Source organism: Hirundo rustica, chromosome 9 (assembly GCF_015227805.2).
Source record: "Hirundo rustica isolate bHirRus1 chromosome 9, bHirRus1.pri.v3, whole genome shotgun sequence".
NCBI classification, from domain to species: Eukaryota; Metazoa; Chordata; class Aves; order Passeriformes; family Hirundinidae; genus Hirundo; species Hirundo rustica.
Window position 1 is genome coordinate 4,981,126 of NC_053458.1, and position 20,096 is coordinate 5,001,221.

The 20,096-nt window shown below is 48.1% G+C and overlaps 2 protein-coding genes and 1 long non-coding RNA gene across 3 annotated transcripts; 2 read left to right on the plus strand and 1 right to left on the minus strand.

Moving 5' to 3' along the window:
• Positions 1–6,354: 6,354 nt before the first annotated feature.
• Positions 6,355–11,690, minus strand: TCEANC2 (transcription elongation factor A N-terminal and central domain containing 2). Its single transcript, XM_040072600.1, has 4 exons — positions 11,543–11,690; positions 10,430–10,571; positions 9,010–9,203; positions 6,355–7,290 (listed from the first exon to the last, which is right to left on the minus strand). The coding sequence occupies exons 1-4, from the start codon at positions 11,642–11,644 to the stop codon at positions 7,102–7,104; spliced, it is 627 nt and encodes a 208-aa protein (XP_039928534.1). The 5' UTR covers positions 11,645–11,690; the 3' UTR covers positions 6,355–7,101.
• On the plus strand, positions 6,762–9,225 carry LOC120756357 (uncharacterized). The gene is made up of 3 exons (XR_005702131.2): positions 6,762–6,860; positions 8,061–8,140; positions 9,022–9,225. It is a non-coding gene; the product is annotated as an uncharacterized LOC120756357 (long non-coding RNA).
• A 193-nt stretch (positions 11,691–11,883) lies between the features above and the next one.
• TMEM59 (transmembrane protein 59) lies at positions 11,884–20,090 on the plus strand. The gene is made up of 8 exons (XM_040072599.2): positions 11,884–12,122; positions 14,163–14,268; positions 16,406–16,500; positions 16,702–16,854; positions 17,121–17,205; positions 17,513–17,597; positions 18,322–18,430; positions 19,127–20,090. The coding sequence occupies exons 1-8, from the start codon at positions 11,934–11,936 to the stop codon at positions 19,280–19,282; spliced, it is 978 nt and encodes a 325-aa protein (XP_039928533.1). The 5' UTR covers positions 11,884–11,933; the 3' UTR covers positions 19,283–20,090.
• Positions 20,091–20,096: the final 6 nt, after the last annotated feature.

The following is a 20,096-nucleotide window of genomic DNA, read 5'->3' on the forward strand; positions in this document are numbered from 1 at the left end:
AATTCTTGGAGGTACAAACCATCCCCAAATGTAGCTGTATTCCCCACAAATGCTCTCTGTGCTCCTGGCCCATGCTTGGGGGGGCCTGTGGAGCTGTGTTACAGGGATCTCCACCTGGCACACGCAGATGTAGCTCATGTAGGTGCTCCCAGGTGATGTTTCTGGGTGTCTGTGGGTGATGTGATGAGATGCATTTGCTGTGCCCTGGAGCTCCTCGTTTGATCTTCTCATGTTGTCTCACCTTCTCGCAGGACTCACCTGAGCGCCTCAGCTATCAGCAGCTGGAGGGGAGGAGAACAATCCTCTTCTCCTCTGTGTTTTCCTCCTTTCCAGCATATCCAGGTGTCCACGGCTGTGAACTCTCTACCAGCATTACTCCTGAAGTTTGAAAATATGGGCAAATCCTGCAATGGCCTGGGGAGATGTTGGAGTGTGGAGGTTTTGGTAGCCCTGTAAAGACAACCTTGGCAGGAGGGGCTGGCTCCCCTGGGACCTCAGTGACTCCAGATCTCCACTCATGGTCCCTGCAGAAGGTGGACTCAGCACCTGAGAGCATGAAAAGAAGAGTCCTGTGATCATCTGCCCCTCCAGAAAACTGGGGATCCCCTCCAAGAGCCCTGATGGATGGCTGAATGACCTCTGCCTGCCTCTTGTGCCACCCCAGCACAAAGGACATTCCCCTTCAGCATCAAGGAGGGGGTGGCTGTCCCAGAGCAGCCTGTGTTCACCCCTGTGGGTCAGAGCCAGCGTGTGTCAAAGCCACATGAAATCTTGCTATGGAAAGAGGCCACCCCTCCTCCTCCAGCCTTTGTGAAACACGCTGCAGTGCAGGGAGAGATCTTAAAGTACCCAGGGTGGTCATTCAGGGGCACAGCAAACCCCTGGTGCTGTTGAATCCAGCATTTAGCAGGGACTGGTAGGAGAGTCCCATGGGTGAAAGGCTGCCCTGACCGATGTCCTGCTTCCCTCTGGGACAGTTCTGCTCAGCAGGGCATCAGAGGAAGCAGCAGCAAAGGAACAGGATGATGAGGGAGCAGCTTTTCCTCCTGGACTGCACCAGCCCTGTGAGAGCATCTGGGGAGGGAAAAAGGAGCCTTCGTTATCGGAGCCCGGATTGATTTGGCGTTTGTTGGTGCAACACGTCGGCAAATGCGAGATTTCCGAGGGAAATATTTGCCAGCTCCATTAAGGGAATGTTTTGAGAGCCTGTTGTGTGCAGAGATGGTAAACAAGGCCAGCCTCCCCTGCTGCCTGCAAAGCCTCGCTGCCGGTTAATTGCTGGGTATAGAACTGTCAGCTTGAGACCATAGTTACAAGATTTGACAACTGAAGGAAACTTAAAGATATAATTAACCTTCTTGGTGGCCCAGATTTTGCTGAAACAGGTGAGCACTGTGGCTTTGGGTGCCTGGCAGGGAGCCCACAGCACCCAGCAGCATCCAGCACTTGCCTGCAGGACAGGCACTCCTCTCCCAGCTGGAGCCTCCAGGGCGCTGTGATTTGCAGGGAAAAAGGCTCTTCTGGATAGCTGTTGGTGTTGCACTCAAATAAGGAGTTGGATCTGGTCACCCCAGGGAGGGTTTGCAGCTCTGACTCCAGTTCACAGCCACCCAAGCATCCCTGGGTGAAGTGTTCCCCTGCACACACCCCTGCAGGATTGGTGCTGTGGGAACAGCTCTGCTCCTGAGTCGAGGGGATCCCCAGCAGCCCCAGGCCTGCAGGGTGTTATCCAGGGGTCATGGACAGGGTGATTAACACAACTTGAATGGCTCCAAATGGCTTGTTTCTGATGGCATTCACAGCTGCATCTGCCACCAGCAGTGAGCCACTCGAGCCGGACACCTCACTCTGCAATGAAAGGTGCGCTCTGGTGCTCACCAAACACCAGCCCTCCTCAGCCTCCAGTCCTCCTCCACCGTGTCTCAGCCTCTCCACTAGATTTAGGCATCCAGTCTCTCCCTGCCCTGCAGGAATTTGCTCGCTGGCATCCCCTGTTAAACCAGGTCTTCCCTGACGTACTGCCCCAGCTGGGGATGGAGCCCAGCACGGGAGGGGCAGTGCCCAGGTAATTTCCTGAAATAAACCCTTCTTCTCATGTGAAAGCTGCTCAGATGAGTGGCAAACAGATACCAGGAATCCATCACCAGCACCCCTTCCCTCCGCCGTGCCTGTGGTTCTCACACACCAGGCCTCAGTTTCCCCTCAGCATTTCCCGGTGCTTCCCGAGCGAGCGGCGGAGCAGCAGGCACGGGCAGCGCTCCCGCTGCTCATCTGATTATTTATTTAGAGCATGACGGCTGGATTGAGCCGGGCTGGATGCAGCCTCCCCATTTCCTGCCTTTGCTTATGGACGTGGAGTTGTGTCCCTCCGGAGCAGACAAAGGCTTGGCTGTTGTGCGGGAGGGAGAGCCTCTGTTATCCCTCTGCAAACAGCTGCGTGCAAATCCAGTGAGGAACCGTTGAAAAAATGGTAGATCATAGAAAACAGGGCTGCAACAGCCCCCAGGGGATCTATTGGTTTATTCCTCTCCTTCCCTGGGGAGATCACTCCTACAGGAGAGAAGCTGTGCTAAAATATCTGAAAAATCTCAGCCATGCTCTCTGTGCTTTCTCTATTCACCGGGAGGGTTTTCCTGATGTGTCACACTGCGAGGGTGTGCTGCTGGGGGATGTGCTTTTGTGCTGCTGCACTGGGCAAGAGAATGATTGTGGAAGTGCCCCCAAATGGGGCACTGCTGCTGGCACAAGACCCTGTTCCCTCTGCCCAGACACCCTGGGCATTGGGCAGGACTGGGCATCCCACTGGGGAGCCCAGCACAGGGTGTCATGGTGCACCCCTTCCCAGGCAATTTACTCCATGTAATGTTCACTGTAAGTTTTCTGCGGTGACACCCACGATTCTCCATGGGTGGACCTGAGCCCATGACTGAAGATGCTGGTGGTGTGCATCCTCTGCATGCTGTCCTCACACATTTTTGGGTAATTTAACAGGGACTGGCCCGGTTAAAGAAGCAGGGGCAGGTTTGCTGCTCCTCAGGGTGGTTTTCCTGGGGGTTGATGTGCAAGGCCAGGAGGCCACCAGGCGCTTTTGCCATCGAGCCAGTCACGGCTCCCCAGGAGCTTGGCATGGATGGGTCAGTGGGTGTGGTTTTGTGCTGGGAAGGATGGAGCTCACAGGTGCCTGCTGGATGCTCTGGCCACAGTGACACAGAGCCTGCCACGAGGGTGTCCCTGCCTTGGGGACCCAGGCACCCGCTGGAGACCCCGGCCATAGTGGCACAGATGAGGAGGCAGCAGTCAGGCAGCCCGGCCATCTGGGAAAACATAATGGATCAAGCATATGGACAATTAAAAATGCAATGACAGCATTTACCAGGAGCTGTTTTCCAAGCTTATTTTAAGCCCAGTTTCCTGATCATCACAGCCCCGGGGGACAGCGAGGGCTCTGCTCCTGGGGCTTTTGGTGTGTGGAGGCTGAGTGCTCCATGACGGGTGGGAGAGTTCACAGCTGGATTTTGAGCTGTCATGTCTTTGTGGCAGCTTTGGGGGGTACAGATTTGATCCTGCCTTCTCCCTCTGGCTGGCTCTGCAGGTTGCAGCCCTCCTCCTCTTCTTCCCTCTGTCTGGGACTGGAGTGCGGTGTTTGCAATGTGAACATTCCAGCTCAGGCAAAATACTGGCCACAGCAGAAAGGATTTTGCCTTTTGTATTTTTCTTGCTATTGGGGCTGGCTGTGCTAGAGGAACAGTGTTTGTCCATTATAGGAGCACCCTTTATAGCGAGATGACTGCCTGCTAGATAATGATATATAATTAGCAAGGATCATTCCATAATTTAATTGACAGAGACCATGGATGTTGTTCAGGGGACTGCCAGCACAAGAATTGGAGGATCATTAATTGCAGTGTAACCCTGTCATGGGCGTGTATTTTTTTTTATTTATTTTATTTTCTTCCTGTGACATGTCAGAGTTCCTTTGTGCCTCAGTTTCCCCTCCTGTGAGGTGCCAGTTCACCCACCTGAATGTTGCTGTGCCCTGCATGGAGGAGCAAGGCTTTGCTGGTTGTGGTCAGCTGGGCTGGGGAATTCCCTCATGTGTTTCCCTCCCTCTGCCTCTTTTTTTCTGCTCTGTCCCTGCACTGCTGCCCCTTATTTCTGCTCCATAACATACCCTGGGAGGGAAGTTCCTGGAGCATCCTTTGGGCTCCAAGGATTTCTGTGGCTGCTCCTTGCCTCAATGTCTCCTGTTCCAGGGCCAGTTTAGCCAACCCTTCATATTACAGGGCTGCCAGGGAAGCAAATGAGATCTAAAAGTTTGGGTTCTTTGTGAAGAAACCTTTGAAGAGCCTCTTGAAAGATGAAAACTGGTGAGCTGCTGAGCTCTTTCTTTTCCAAAGGACAGGGAGGGTCTTGTCTACTCCCATCTTCTTTCACCCAAGTAATTTGCAGCAGGACAAAGCTCTCCTGAGCTGTGCCTGCTGATGGGGAACAGAGCAAGCTGTCACCTACTGCCTTCCCAAATTTGCTCTTCAAAGCCAGGGTCAGAAGTCAGCTCTGGCAGGAGTGGATTCCCTCCTCCATCCCTCCTGGTGCTGCCCTGAGCCCACCCTGTATTCCCTGAGCAGGGGAGGGGGATCAGGAGGTGACACCTCCTCTCTTTGCTGGGTGTAGCCAGTCTCTAGAGGTCTGCCAGCTTTATGTATGTGCTCCTTTGCTGTCAGGAATCTGTGGGACAGGCTTACTCTGCAAGAAAAAAGGGGAAAATAAGAACTTCGCTCTATATTGGGTGCCAGCCTCCCTCATTTAACGTTTCCCCTGTAAAAAGGGAACCAGGGATTTCAGTCTCTGTGCCAGAGAAGCCGAGCACAAGGCAGGCAGGCACTGCTCAGCCCTTTCATCCTCCCTTTTCATCTAGAAGGGTTTCCTCAGCGTGAAAACTGGGCTGCATCACCCAGGGCAGGGGAGGAAGAGCCAAGGAGCAGCAAACTGATTCAGCAGGTAACCCAAGGCATAAATAAACACAGTGTGCAGGTGAGGCTGCTCCATGGAGGGAATCTGGTTTTTATAGACTAATTAAAAACTTCATTACTGCCAGGTATCAAGTATCCTGTTGTCACATTCAGCATCACCCTTTGGGAGAAAAGCCTTTTTGGCCTATTGCTTTCCCACCTCTGTTTTTGTTTTCTTTCCCTGGTTCCCTGAATTCCTCCTGCTCCTCTGGAGTCCAACCCTCCAGACTCTTTTTTCCAGTTCCTCCAGTCAGTTTCCTGCAAAGCTGAGTCTCTGAATCCTCAGCCCCAATGTTACTGCCAGCTTTAATATTTAGATAAAAGAACTGGACCCAGAGCTTTACTCTCGGGTTCCTTTGAAACAAGTTGGGCGAAAACATCAACCATTAAATAGAGGAAATTTATAGGAGAGTTTTCTGCTCGTGAGCAGCAACTCTGCCTCCCTGAAGTTACTTTCTAAGTGGAAAATATTTGGCACAGCCAGACTGTATCTGACCTGTGTGGGAAATTTCTTTGGTCTGGCTATCATTAGACCAGAAGTTCATCATTTTCAGGAATTTTGCTTTTGTTACTCAAACAGTGAAAACACAGCCTGGCACCAGGAACAGGAAGCTGAAAATAAATACTGCAGGTCTTAGCATAGCAGCTCTGATGCAAAAGCTGTGTCATTCATTGATCCTGAACCCCTCCTGATGGTCCAGGCTACACAAATTCAATTACAGCTGTGCAGTTTGAAGCTATTTAAGTGGGAAATGGAGCTGATTGCTTGTAAAAAATGGTTTTCCATTTTTTTGCTACAGCCTGGTCAACAAGTGTTAGATCTTACTATTACCCACACCATCACCACCCAGGCATCTGCCAGTTTGTGCCTCCAACACACCTGACCTTAACTTCCTACAAATGAAACCCCTGTGTTCAGCTCTTTGAGGACAATGTGTACAGGCAAAACTGGTCCTGCACTGGCCCAAGCAAACAAAACAGGGTTTGAGATATTCTTAAGAGAACCTGCAATTGTCTTATTAAATTTATGGAGTTCAACACCTCAGGTAAGTTTGGGGTGTTTTCTGCTAAGGGTCTACAGAGGGAAAAGGTATCTAGCAGGTCCAAGTAATGACAGTCAGTCATTTTCTAGGTGAGGATACAAAACACCATGCCTGGAAGAGCCTCAGTAATAGCTTATAGAGAACAAGACAACTTGCGGCACAAAAGAAATCAGAGCAAATAGAGAGGCAAGGATTCCAATTTTCAATAACAAGAAAGAATTTAAACAATAGCTTGTTGCTCAGATTTGTTCACGCAATCATTCTGAACCATGTTCCTTTTAGAGAAAAAAAAAAAAGAAGCCTTTAAGAGGAGTACTTAGTTTTATTTAGAAAATTCATTACAAGTTTGGGTTTTTTTTTTTCACATTACAGTAAGAACAAGCACCATGTTTACATCATGAGTGAGGTCTGGAAGGCTGAACGAGCTGCTCCTTGAACAGCAGAGGCATTAGACAGCACCTTTACCTTGGGGCTTTAGAAAATGCCCCAAATCACATGATGACAGAGATGATGGAAGTTACTGAAATCCATTTTGCACCCAGCTCTGGAATGCAGCAAAGGGAAACCACCTTGGCAGAACAGCTCTTGCCACAGGCAGGGCCCAGCTGCAGCAGACATGGCTGATTTAGGGCTAACTAGAGTTTGCAATTATCCCCCAGGAATCCCCTCCCATGGACCAATTACCCATAGTTCCCAGTATTTCCAGCACAGCACGGAGCTGCTCCTTTAAAAGGGTTATTCAGCTGATTACACCTGAAGATCCACATCAGGGATGGAGCTCAACTGAGCTGGCAGAAGAGAGAAACAGGTAAGTCAGCAAGGATGGGAAATACTCACAAGAGCAGAAGAAACTTTCCCTGCAACAAGCCCACGTGGATTTCTATCGAGTCAGATTTACAGCACCCATTCCACCACCAGTTCTTCCCTCCAGCAGCCCTGTCGATGGTGCCAGGGAGTCACCCAGCCAGCTCCCCTCACCGCAGGAAGGGCTCCCAGTTCCACGGAGATGCAGGAGCAGCAAGTTCTCCCTGGGGATCAAGAACAACACCTCACTTTTTATGGCTCTGTACAAAGGCAGGGACAGTGAGTGTGCCATCCTTGACTCCTGCCCGGGTCTCGGGTTTGTGCTTTAACGAGAAGACGAGGGCTCGCACGGCCCTGCGGTACGGAGCGCTAATGAGGCGGGAACAGAGATGAAAAGCTTCGCGCTCGATATTTTCAGCCAGTGGGTGATCAATCTGAAAACAGCAAAGTATAAAATTAGATCTTTACACTTAATAAGGAGGCCAGCTGATTGAAATGGGGAGCTCGGTGCCTTTCGGTGTTTCTTCATTAATCAGCTTAGACACAAGGAAATCTGCTTCCCATCGCAAGTGTAACAGGAAGAGCAATTTAATTCCACCCTAGCAATTAAGGGACAAGGCAACGTGGTCAGTGGCAGGGAACATATCCCCACCTCCAGCTGGGTGCCAGTACTTTGCCATCACAACAGGAAACTAATCTGTGACAAGCTTTGGGTATCAAGCTCAACTGCAATTATAAGCTGTGCCGTAGTGTCTCCATAAAGCTCACTTTTGATCTGGCTGATAGAAGGTACCTTGGATACTATTTTAAACTTGATTCCAACAGCAACTCCGAGACGTGCCAAACACTTGGCAACTCTCTTCCTGGTGCTATAAAGGGAAATGTGGGCTCTCTGTCTGTAGAAGGAGGTGTAATTAAGAACGCAGAAAGGGATTTGCTAAATGTTAATTACGTAGTTATTGCTTCAACAAGTGCCAAAACCTGTAATTCAGCAATTTAGGAAAAAATCCCCCACCCTTCAAGAAATGGTTTTAATTTCGCCTCTGCCTTTTGTGATGGGGAATCTCCCATGCTTTGCCTGCTGGAGATTCCAGTCAGCTAAGGGGTATTCCTGCAAGTCCTTCACCACACAGGTTTTGCTACCCATCACTAAAAAAGCCCCTTGGCTCCTCTCAGCCCCACCTTCCCTTCTCCCTTTTGTCAGCCTCTCAGGTGTCAGTGCAGCAGCTGTGGCTCCCCTGCCTTCAGCAGTTCCACTGCTGTGACCTCTGCAGGTGTTTTCAGGTGAGTCCTGTTCAGAAACCGTTCTGCTTTACCCAATTCTACTCTTTTTAGGGTGGTCCCAAAGTCTTTATGTTCCACATATTTAGACTTTACTGGCACTATAATCACCATGCATAGCTGTGCTTTCTAAGAACTAAGCCTGACCCAGTAAAGGTGAGCTCCCACCTTTCTGAGGCATTCCTAGAGCAAACCATCCTTCTGTGCTGGAAGCTGGAGGGGTTGTTCTCACAGCTAGCAAACGCACAGCATTGAAACTCTTGAATGTTTATCACTTGACTTGTCATTTGAAGGATAATTCATGAATAAATTGAAAATTATAATTATTATGGCATGTCACAGACCAAGCAAACTAGTTATGAAGCCTTGCAGCTAAGCTTTGTTCATTTAGGTAAACATACCTGAGAGATCTGGTATTTATCACCACTTTATATACTGTCAACTTTGCCTCTCCGTTTTTGCTATAGGTTTAAATTTACAAATATTTAATTAGGAAACACCCAAAAAGTCCCACTGTTGCTTTCATAGCTGTTTAGTAGGAAAAACTTCATGTGTGAATTTCCTCCTTGTACAGCCCAACTGCAGTGGCCACACAAGTAATCTGTTGACAGGTTATGGAAATGACAGCAAATACATCTCACAATTAGCAGGTTCACTTGGTTAACAACCAAAAAAGCATTATCTACCTTGCAAATGAAGTTATTTATAAATAGGGATGAGCTGGGAATCCCTAAAAATAGGACCAGATCACCTGGTCTTGTCCCCACTCTGCAGGCAGGACCAGCTTGGCAGTAGCTCTGGCTGGAAAAGGTTTAACTTGCTCCTTCAGGAAGGAATTTTTGGAGCCACAGACGAGTGGCTCTGAACCGCACCTCTAATTCCAGGGCTTCGCAGAGCAGCTTCCGAGCGTTCTTCCTGAAAGCCTCGGTCTTGGGGTCGCTCCTGACCTCAATGGAGGGCCTGTTGGAGTGGTCCCTGATGAAGGTTCTCCACTCCCTGTAAACGTCCTTGGCCAGGCCGGACACGTCCGCGTCGGGGTGTTTGCGCATCTTGCTCACGGTGTGACCTGGGGAAGGGGAACAGCTCCTTTGGGACTGGCAGGTGGGAAAAAATACAGCTGCCACCAGTCAAATCCTGCCGGTGCCAAAGCAGCCACACACAGTTCTTCACTCGGGCGGCCTCAGCAATGCAAGCAGAGCATTGGCACAAACATAAATACAAAATGACCGGGACTTAAGCATGGAGCTCGAGAAATCAGCGAGGAATTGTGCAAATCACCTCCCCAAGTCACCAAGATGTGGAGCAACTCTTATTTAGCACGGGGCTACGCCAGTTCTTTACACCGATCCTGGATCTGGTGAAAGCTTTTAAGCCTGGCCTACAAAAAGTGCTGGTTTTTCACTGGGAACCCCTTTAAGGAAGCAGATGTTGCCGGTGATGGCTGCAGCAGTTTAACGTGGGAACACCACGGTGACTCCAAGCAGAATGTTTCCCATCGAGAGGGCCTGGCAGTGCAGAAGGGGCAGACAAAAGGCACCTTCCTGCTTCCAGAGGGATGTTTTTTCCCTGGCCAGGAGCGCTGTCGGCCAGGAGATGTCACTGTTAGGCTTCAGCGGCTCCTCCAGGCCGGCGCTATTCAGGCAGGCATCGGGAAAAATCCCGGGGAAAAGCCGGAATACGGCGAACAAAACGACAGATCAGAAGGACGGGGGAAGGGGCGGATCGCAGCTCCTTTTCCAGGGCTCTGTGAACAGAGACCCGGCTGCTCCGACGGCAAACAAAGGCCGGGATGCTCTCCCTGTTCAGGACAGGCAGGGACCATGAGGTCACACGTTATCCCTCCCCCAAGTCCTGCTGGTAAGAGGCAGCACGGATCGGGCTGTGCTGTTTCCTCGGAGCTGCCCATCTGCTGGGGATTCCTCGGTGGGAGGATGCAGGAAGCAGTTCCGGGCCAGTCTGAGGAGGTTTTGTCACTCCTTCAAAGGATTCAGCCAAATCAGATAACTGAGCACTGATGGACAGCAGGAGAAGGAGTAAATTACAGAGTTACCAAGGAGAGCTCTTCAAAACTCTGACCACAAAAGGGGTGATGCAGTATTTCCTGGGAGGAATCAGAGGACACCTGACTTTTTCAGTACAAGCTGTTAAAACTGCAGGCTTGATACCAACAATATTTCATTGGCAGCAGCTTCCTCATTTCTTAAAAAGCTTCCAGACTAATCTCTAGTGTACTGACAAGCCAAGCAGACACAAGACAGCCTAATATTCACAGTTTAGATAGACCAGATGTACCTATTTTAGTGGAAAGTAACACCTCCTTGGAAGGTATCTTCTTCTTCAGCTCCTCCAAAGCTTCCATCAGGTTCTCTTTTGGTTGCCCAGGAAGCTCGAGTATAGACTTCCATCGTTTTATGTCCTCCACAACCACAACTCTCTGGGAAAGAGAAAGGCCCATTAGGAAAGTGGAATATTGTTACGATAAATAAGGACACCACCTTCATCTCAGCTAATGGGGCTGTTATCAATGCATGAATTATTGATCATGGCTCAGAGGATATGACGGGTACTTGCTTGGAATCAGAAAACTCCTGCAAGTCAAGACTGAAGTAACCAGCAAACAAAGTGAGAGGCTTCACCCTGGTCTGCGAAACTCTGGGGATGTAGCAAATGTCTCCTAGAAGAGTTCTGAATTTAAGGAATCCATTGCATAGATGTTTCTAAATAGGAAAAGGGATTAAGAGGGAGGTGGCTGATTATCCTTAGAACACAGCTCAGATCGACTTCAGAGGTAAAACAATGCCAGCAAGGTGAGAAACAAAGCACCCGGGAACACGAATGCAGACCTGAATACACTGCACAGTAGCAGTGTTTGCCACGGACCTTGACGGAATGGACTGCAAACAGTGCGAGTCTCATATTTTGGATGTGGGACATCTTATCCAGCAGTGCTCAGACAACTGCAGTGCTTTGTGCACCATTCTTTCGATTTTTGCCACACTCGATGAACTTTTTGGTGCAGCAAACGTTTTGCTGCTGTGTTTCTACAAGCAGGTCACCAAGAGAGGTTCGGCTCTCGTGCAGGTCTCACGCAAGACATGAAATGAACAGAAGCGTTTTTCTTGCTGGAAAGGGATAAGAGCCAGCTGGAAATACTGAGGCTGGCGGTGCCACCGGGCTGTCCTCGAATCGTGCGCCCAGCTCGGCCCTGCATGAAGCCCCTTCCAAGGCAGCAGAGCCCTCTGCACCTGTACAACCACTTCCCTGCTCGGATCCCATCCCAGCGCTGCAGATTTCGGTGCAGACCCGGTGTTCACACACCGCTGCTTCCCCGCCGCCCCGCCCGTGCCGCACCCGGTGCCGCGGGAGGCCGGGCCGTGCCCCCGCTCCCTCCCGCCGGTGACCTGCCTTGAGGGACTCGAGGGTGACCTGCCGGCAGACGCGGGGCCCGGGCGCGGCCCGGCGGGGGCTCTGCGGGCTGCGGGCGCGGCGCACCACGAACCGATCCATGTTCGCCCCGCCGCCCTCCTTCACGGAAGCCGCCACCGCGGCCCCGCCATTTCCGCCCGGTAGTTCCCTCCAGGGGCCAGGCCCTATGGGATGGCCGGGGCTGCCCCGAGGTGCGGACTACATTTCCCAGCAGGCCCCGCCACTTCCGCACTGTAGTTCCCGCCGGGGGCGAGGCTCAATGGAATGGGCGGGGATGCCCCGCGGCGCGGACTACACCTCCCAGCAGGCTCCGTGAGGGGCACATCTCGCGAGAGGCTGGCGGCGGCCGGTGCCGGGCGGAGGAACGAAGATGGCGGTGTGGCGGGGCGGCCTCGCCGTCCTCCTCCTGCTCCTGCCGCTGTTCCTGGTGATCCTGGCGGGAGCCGCCTCGGGGCCGCTCCCCGCCGCCTCCTCCGAGGCTTTCGACTCCGTGCTGGGCAACACGGCGTCGTGTCACCGCGCCTGCCAGCTGACCTACCCCCTGCACACCTACCCCAAGGTACGGGCGGGCCCTTCCCCGCACCTGCGCCGCTTCCCTCCGCCTCCCCCGCGGCTGGCACGGCCCTTCCTTTTCCCCTCTCCCCCTGCCGCTCCGTCTCTTGCCTAAAGACAGATACTTCGCTATGTCAGTAGATGGGCAGGCTGGCTCTTGCCCGTGAAGCGCTGTTGTCAAAGTACAGCTTTGTCAGTGCTGAGGGTTTTGTGGGTTTGGGGCGTTTTGCTGTTTTTTTTTTTCTCCTTTCCGTTCCTAAAAAGGCAGCTGTAATTTGGCTTGGGCTGCTCCATATTTCGGGCATTGAAACAGTGCTGTGTTCGTGGCAGGGCAGAGATCCTGAGTCAGGGCGCCAGTGCGGCACTTGGGTGTTGAAGGATGAAGCATAAATGATGACAAGCAGTTTGTCAGAGCCTTCACGGGAATTTTTTTTATCTCACGATAACATACTGAAATTGTGTCGGATGGGAGTTTAATTTTACTCCCCAGAGTTTGCTGTTGGTTCGTGCTTTGCACGCCTTTGAAGTACAGGCTTAAATCTGGATAATCTGAGATCTAAAATCTCATCTTTCCTTTTTCTTTGTTGGCAATAAACCTCATTATCAGCTGCAGCTGTGCAGAACTCTTGCCCCATGTTTGGGATTTCACAGGGAGGCAGCAGTGCCAGGATCAGGTAACAGGGCTTTGTCTGCTGTCCCATGGAAGCTGGAAAGAAGTAACAGGGAGTTGTGTGGAATATGAATAAATTTACACTTGTATTACACCTTGCTTTGGTGTACTGCTCTTGTTTCTCTTGCAGGAGCATTGAAGTTCAAGGAGGGCTGATACTGATGTGATTTTTATTGCACTTTTGAATGTTGTTACTTTACTTGGAGTAAGAATTTTGTCATGTGTTGTTGGAGCTGTTCACTAATACTGTCACATCTTTTACATTTAGTGTTTGTCTTGTTTGTCACAAAACTGTTGGTGGAATTGAAAGAAATTTGTTTTAGTCGTGATTGGAAAATAAGACAAACTTTATTGAGACTGATGTGGAAATCCATCTGTAAAGCTGATTTATGTGGATGTCAATTAAAAAAACATTGACAGCACCACCCACATAGACTTGAATTTTAATTTATAGTCACAATTTTCTACTCTTGTGCCTTTAAAGCACGTGAACTCATGGTCTCAGTTAAATGGTCAGGTCATTTACAACAGGTTGTACAAGAGGTGTGGTGAGTTTAGTCGTTGTTAAATTAATTCAGAGCCTGTTTTGCACCTGTGCAGTTTGGGTGGCTGCTGGCTTTGAAGTTCTGGTTCATGGGTCAGTGGCAGGGTGTGGTCAGTGGGACACTCCTGTGACAGAGGCTTTAATTCACATCCATCCCCCTGGAGCTGTGGACAGAAGAAATACTAGGTGTAGGATTTCTGTATTTGCCTAATTTTAATGGTTGGCAGTGCGGAAGCACTCTTGCCCTTCAGTTCAATTTAATAAATAAACATTTGTGTTTGTGGAGCTGGCAGTAGGCAGATAACCAGGATGCTGCGTAGGGCATCAGAAAATAATCCCTTTTTCCGATAGTTCTGTTGTAGCTCTGAGTAGAGTCATTAGTCTGTTTAGATACATCATATTCCACTGTCGAAATTAGAGGATTTCTGTCCTTTCCTGCTGGGTTTACCGTTCGAGTTCTGAGAATGGAGATCTCCTACTCTTTGTTGAGTTAAACATCAATAAATCTTTTACAGCACCATCTTAATTTCAAACACAGCACTTTCTAAAAGCATTCATGTTGCTTGCGAGCTGTGGGTCTGGAATTACAAAACAGCATTTGCTGTTCCAGGTTTGCCCACCGCAGAAGGAAAAGCTCTGAAATAAATCCCTAGGTTGTTAGTGCTGCTCGGCTTGGGTTTATTTCAGTTCATCCCATTTCACGTTGGGCTGGGTCATAGGTCTGGCGGAGGGAAGGAGGACAAAAACACCTAACCAAACAACAAAGAAAAGTTTGTTTTGTGACAATTTGCTGTGGACTGGAGGGATGCAAGCCTCTCCTTGTGCCTCCCCAGGAAGAGGAGCTGTACGCCTGCCAGCGCGGCTGCCGACTCTTCTCCATCTGTCAGTTCGTGGACGATGGCGCCGATTTGAACCGGACCAAACAGGAGTGCGACTCTGGTGAGCCCTCAGAGCCCCTGCAGCATCCCACCAGCTGAAGACACAGTGCAGGGGAAAGCTGCAGCCTCTGAAAGGGTGGTGTTGGATTGGTGGCGTTCTTTCAGTCGCTTTGGGTTTGTTTAACAGCTTCTTAAAGTCTATGTACAGGATATATAAAGAAAAAAATCTTATGGGAAAGTTGTTCTCTCTGAGTTTCTCCTCAGTGGTGCTGTTTCCCTGAATTTCTCAAGTATCGTCAGTCTGTGTAAATATGTTAGGAATATTGCATTTTACTATAAACAGTTTGTCATAGAAAACACAAAATGCCTGGAGGGAAATCCAGGCAAATGAACACTTGGCTTTTAATAATTCCCTGTGACAATCAGTCCCATCTGCCATTCCTGACATATCTGTATATAGAAGTGAGTTGTTCAGTGGAACAAGAGCACAGATCTTAATGTGCCTTGTAACTTGTGGTCTAGCCGACATCCCGAGCTTTTCCTGCAGCTATACCCTTGGGAATGAGGCTCATGTTTTGTTTGGAATAGGCCTTTAAGTACTGGTCACTAATTCTCTCAGGCTGTCTGTGTTAGAGCAGGTATTTAACAGTGAAGATGAAATATAGAATCGTTTAAGTTGGAGAAGACCTTTGAGATCATCAAGTCCAACCATTCCCCCAGCACTGCCAAGCCCACCATTAAACCTTGTCCCCAAGTGCCACACCTTTTTGTCCCTGCAGGGACAATGTGTGATACAGGCCAATTAAGAGTGGGCTTGGAATTGTATAGAACTTTCTTCCAATAATATTGAAGAAGCTGATTCACAGTTTTATTCAGAAAGGAAAGGTGGGAACTCTCTACCTTTACTACCAATGCAATTAAGCACCAGACCAGCACTCAGGGGAGGCTTTTGTTCTCTCAGTAACTCCTGAAAGCAAGAGAGCTTGTGGCCAGCTCAGGTAGGGAAGCAGAAAGCCTGGCGTGCAAAGATGCTAATGTGTTTAAAAGTGCAGTAAATACTGCAGAAATGGGCTAATGCTCCAGTCTGTCACACTGTGTGTAGCCTGTCAGTGCAGTTGTCAAACCACACACCAAAGAGTGCCATAAAGCAGGGTAATGTAGCCATAGAGCACAAGTAGAGTAATGGAACCGTTGCTTATTTCTAGTTTAACTCTCCTTTCTGGGGCTGTTGTCTTTGCTGGCTTATGTTCTGTAATCTGCTGGTGAGTGCCCTGAGTGAGTGTTCTGTGCTTGGCAGATCCACCTTGGCTGCTCTGCTCAGTTCTGTCTCTGGTGCTTCCTGTGCTCCAGTGCACACTGACTCGGTGGCAGTTGTAGCGTGGAATGGCTGCTCAGGTGCCATGAGCTGAACACTCAGATGTTTAGCTGCTGCTGCCATGCTTCCTGCCAGCTTCCTAGTCCTTATGATGGTCCATTTGTTCCTCTGGAAAACTGGGAGAGCTCTGTGTTGCTTTTTGGTTTGATTCTTTAGTTCAGGTACTTCTGCACCATTGTCCACTTGAGCTTTAGAACTGTTCAGGAGAGCTGTGCCTGTGTTATCATCTGCCTAATTTGTCCATGAGCAGAATAAACTAAATTATTCTCTCCAAGTAATTTCAATTTCTTGGTCTTTATGATCTCTAGTGAGCAATTAATAGAAGCTCTCTCTAAAACAAAGAGTTAGCTTCATTTTTCATAAGAGATTATTCTATATTACCTTCAGTGCAGTTTCTGTATTAGCAGGAAATGCTCCTTTGATTTTCCTGTGATACCGTGGCTTCTGCTGTTACCTCAAAGGGATTTAATGGACTGATGGTGCCTCTGTTCTCTTTAGGAGTCCATCTCTGTTCTCTGACGTTTTATGTGATGTGTAGAGGAAAGCTGTAGTGGTGGTGGGAGGATCAATGAGAACTTGCATCCCTGAGCTCAGCCAGGGTAACACTGGTGATCATTTGCTCTGGTTGCAGCCAGATTTCAGCTCCCTGCTCTGTTGAAGCTCTGATTCTGTCATTAGACCTCAGAGCAAATGCTACCCTGGGATTCCCTGCAAATGGGAATGTCAACTGCTGCTTTGTTTCTGATCCAACTTAATACTGAGAATGTTTTCTTAACTAAGATGCAGAATTTATCATCTCATTTGGGGAACTTCTCCCTTGCAGCCTGTACTGAAGCCTACTCCCAATCTGATGAACAATATGCTTGCCATCTCGGATGCCAGAACCAGTTGCCATTTGCTGAGTTAAGGCAAGAGCAAGTAAGTAGGTGACATGTTTTTCAAATACCACCTACTTGTTTCTGTTCAATGTGTGTCTTCTCTTTTTAAAAATTTTTCAAATGGAAAATAAATCTTCCTAAGGGCTGAAATCTAGACATGAGGTGAGGGGTGAGCAAGACCCTAATTTCTGTCCTTTTCATCTAAAAACAAATGGAAAGAATGTTGATGTTGTGCTTGCAGTTAATGTCCCTGATGCCAAGAATTCATCTCCTCTTTCCTCTGACACTGGTGAGATCATTCTGGAGTGACATGATGGACTCAGCTCAGAGCTTCATAACATCCTCATGGACTTTCTACCTTCAAGCAGATGATGGCAAAATTGTCATATTCCAGGTGCTTCTTTTTTTTAATTGAGATTAAGGTGTCCTGGCTGCTGACTTCAACTCTGCTCCTTCCAGCCAGAGAAAAGACTCTAGAGCACCATCAAAAGCGTTTAGTTTTTCCTAGTATTTCACTGCCTATAGGGCCATTTTAAAATTTGAACTTAAAAGAATGGAGCATGCCTTAAGGTTAATTTCTGTATTAGTTCTGAAAATGTAAATTACCAAAATCAGTGAAAGCTTTCTGGTGTGATCTCCTAACTCCTTATTTTGTTTTAGTCAAAGCCAGAAGTGCAATATGTTCCACAGCTTGATCAGGAAACCGGAGATACAAAAGGATCTTTGTTGCTGAGTAAAACAGCCTGTAAGTTGTTATTTGTGCTTTGGAAGAGTAAATGCAAGTGTTCCCTGTCACACACATTTAAAAAATGACGTTACAGGTGGCATATGAAAGCAAGTTTTTAGAAAACTGCAATATAATTATTTACTGTGCAGGGCGCACTGCGTACACTTGGCAGTGTGGTAGAAAGCAAACTGCTGGAAATGGAAGCCTGCAAGCTGGGGCTGTTTTAAAAGCTTCTCTCTAAAAGCTGTCTGTACAAAGTGTGTGTGGGGTTTGGGTTTTCCCGTCCCTTGCTCTCCTGACCTCCGTTGGTGCTGTTGTCCCTCAGCAGACGGACGTCCCGGGAGCTCGCAGACATTTCAGGGACTCTTCGAGGAGCGAGGCAACGACAGCTTCTTCAAGTGTCTGTCCATGTACGTATGTCCTGGCGTGTCCGTGCCCTCTGAGGAGGGGAAAGGCCTTTCCTCTGTGTGTGCAGCACTGCTGGGAGGTCTCAAGGTCTCCCAGTCTGTAGGCTGTGGATGCACAGCGGCACAGTTTTGTGTCTGACCGTTAGCGCTGCTTTGCTGTGCTGGCCCCGTGCTTTCTGCAGGCTGTCCTGCCAACTTTGATTTTTCCTTTCCATTTTAAGTGAGCAACATATTGATAATTTCCTGCACTGTTTTTTGAGTGTGTTCTGGGAACTGTTTAATCAATACTGTGTTTTGCCTGTTCATTAGCTCTGGATGTTGTTTAGGGCAAAGCACTTTGCTTTGGGATTGTGTTATGTAGCTCACTGGTATGTCTTGTTTCCAGGCTGAAAATACTCAGTGTGTATTTATTAGAGCTTTTTTTACTTTCTCCTTAAAAGTTCACACATGAAGGATCAGTGAGTTGCCCTGCAGATGCATAACAGAAGAATCTGATTTTAAATCTGCGAACAGGAGGATTCTTAGGGCCCCATGACAGAATCCAGCTAGTCTTTTGTGATACCAAACAGGCATCAGGGTACCCAGGAGTCTGCAGTGGGCTGTGTAGCTGGAAGAGCCAGAGCCTAATGAATTGGCAGGAAAGGCAGTCAGAAATGAGCCAAACTTTTTAGAGGTCCATTGTCTTGCATTCAGTCTATGAAATCTATCAACATTCTTCTCATTTCAGAAACTCCAGCTGGATTTTAACCACTACACTCGTCCTGTCAGTGCTGGTGCTGCTCTGGATTTGTTGTGCGACTGTAGCTACAGCTGTAGAGCAGTATGTTCCATCTGAGGTACTGCCTTTCAGAACTACAGTATTTGCATATATTGCTTTAATGTTACAGCTGTCTAGAGACTAAGAAATATTTGGGGGAGGTTCAGTTAAGGAGGGTTTTGTTTTATTTTGCGGCTGTGGATGGCAAACCAGTTTTGTTTATTTAAATTATGGTTTTATAGCTGAGCATTTGCTCATTCCTGTGGCTCACAGGAGCTCTGAGCCTTATTCAGATGTCATGTCTTTTTTGGTTTGTGTTGCTGTACTCTCACCAACTTCAGATTGCTCTGAACAAATGGAGGCTGATGCTGTTTTCTCTGGGAATGGAGCTGTCCCGAGGGTTGGGTGGTGTAGGGGGCCAGTGTGGGTTTAATGCAGTAGGGTCGGTAGTGAGAAGAGAGTGAGAGCTCAGTTACTGGTGAGTGCAGTCTCAGCGAGGGGAACAGGCACTTTCCCAGTGCCCAGAGGGTCCTGACTCAGTGTTTGCACACCAGAGGAGCTGTTACACAAACACTGTATCTGCCCTTGTTCTGGCAGATTTCATACATTTCTTCTGGATGCAAGTCTGGTTCTAGCTGTGAATTTCAGGTGTTACAGAAAGCCTTGTGTTGCAAGGCTGCAGCCATCAGAACCTGGAATGCAGCTGCATAATGAAATTCATTTTATTCACAATATGGAGAGTCTTTTCTTAAAGTACCTTGTTTAACTGTTTCAGAAGCTGAGCATCTATGGAGATTTGGAATACATGAATGAGCAGAAGCTCAGCAGATACCCACCCTCTGCACTTGTTGTGGTCAGATGCAAGACTGAGGAACATGAAGAAGCAGGACCCCTCCCTACAAAAGTCAATCTGGATCAATCTGCAATTTAAGTCCGTTGCATCTGATAGACTAATTCTAACAGAGCTAGAAACTCCTGTTTGATTTTGGTGGTTCTTCAGATGAGAAGCTTAGCAGCCAGTCTTTAAATGCAAATAAAGTTGCAGAATCAACAAATGTCATGGGATTTTGTTTTCAGCTAGTAGAGAAGATTCAGACATGGATTTGTTTGTTTCCAGGCATAATCACTTTTCACTGGTGTTTGCTATTGTGTCTTTTTGCTTACAAAAGTTGTAAGCGTGCTTTCCATACTTCTGGCAGGACACTTTGAAACTTACTTGTGTGTTCTAGGATGTAATGTGTACAGTCAGAGTTAGCTTTGTAAAGGTATAAGACATTTTAAGTAGGCAGGAGATGCCTTTCTAGTGTTGCACTTTCTGTTGTAGTTAAGAGAAAATATTATAAAATTATCTGCTTTTTTTTTTTTTTTTTGTACTTGTTAATGTCCATGCACAAGCAACCCTGTGTTCAAAAATAGAAATATATTTTTTCTACAGTGTGGCAATATTCAAGGTGGAAAGCATTTGTGAGGTACTGTAAGCTAGAACTCAGCTTGTGAAAGATGGAAACTTGTTAAAATTTACAGACATATCCCTTCACATGCAGAACATTACATGGTCAGTTATTTTGTCAGACGTTAGCCTCTAAGTCCTAAATTGCTTGTAAAGTTAGCACCTGTGTTTTCTGAAAACTTCTACTTTCTGTTCTTGATTAACTATTCTGGTCTTGTAACTTCATTTACAGAAACAAGTTGATTCCTGAGAAATGAGAGCAGACAAATAAAATTGACTGTATAGAAAACGTTGA

Bases quoted from the DNA above. Each gene is read 5' to 3' on its own strand.
- TCEANC2 (XM_040072600.1), bottom strand. From the start codon at position 11,644: ATGGATCGGTTCGTGGTGCGCCGCGCCCGCAGCCCGCAGAGCCCCCGC. The intron at 10,572-11,542 runs GCAGGTCACCGG...TCTCTTTCCCAG, and splicing joins TCACCCTCGAGTCCCTCAAG to AGAGTTGTGGTTGTGGAGGA. The intron at 9,204-10,429 runs GTACATCTGGTC...CCCCTTCCCCAG, and splicing joins GTTACTTTCCACTAAAATAG to GTCACACCGTGAGCAAGATG.
- TMEM59 (XM_040072599.2), top strand. From the start codon at position 11,934: ATGGCGGTGTGGCGGGGCGGCCTCGCCGTCCTCCTCCTGCTCCTGCCG. The intron at 17,206-17,512 runs GTAAGTTGTTAT...GTTGTCCCTCAG, and splicing joins GTTGCTGAGTAAAACAGCCT to CAGACGGACGTCCCGGGAGC. The intron at 17,598-18,321 runs GTACGTATGTCC...TTCTCATTTCAG, and splicing joins TTCTTCAAGTGTCTGTCCAT to AAACTCCAGCTGGATTTTAA.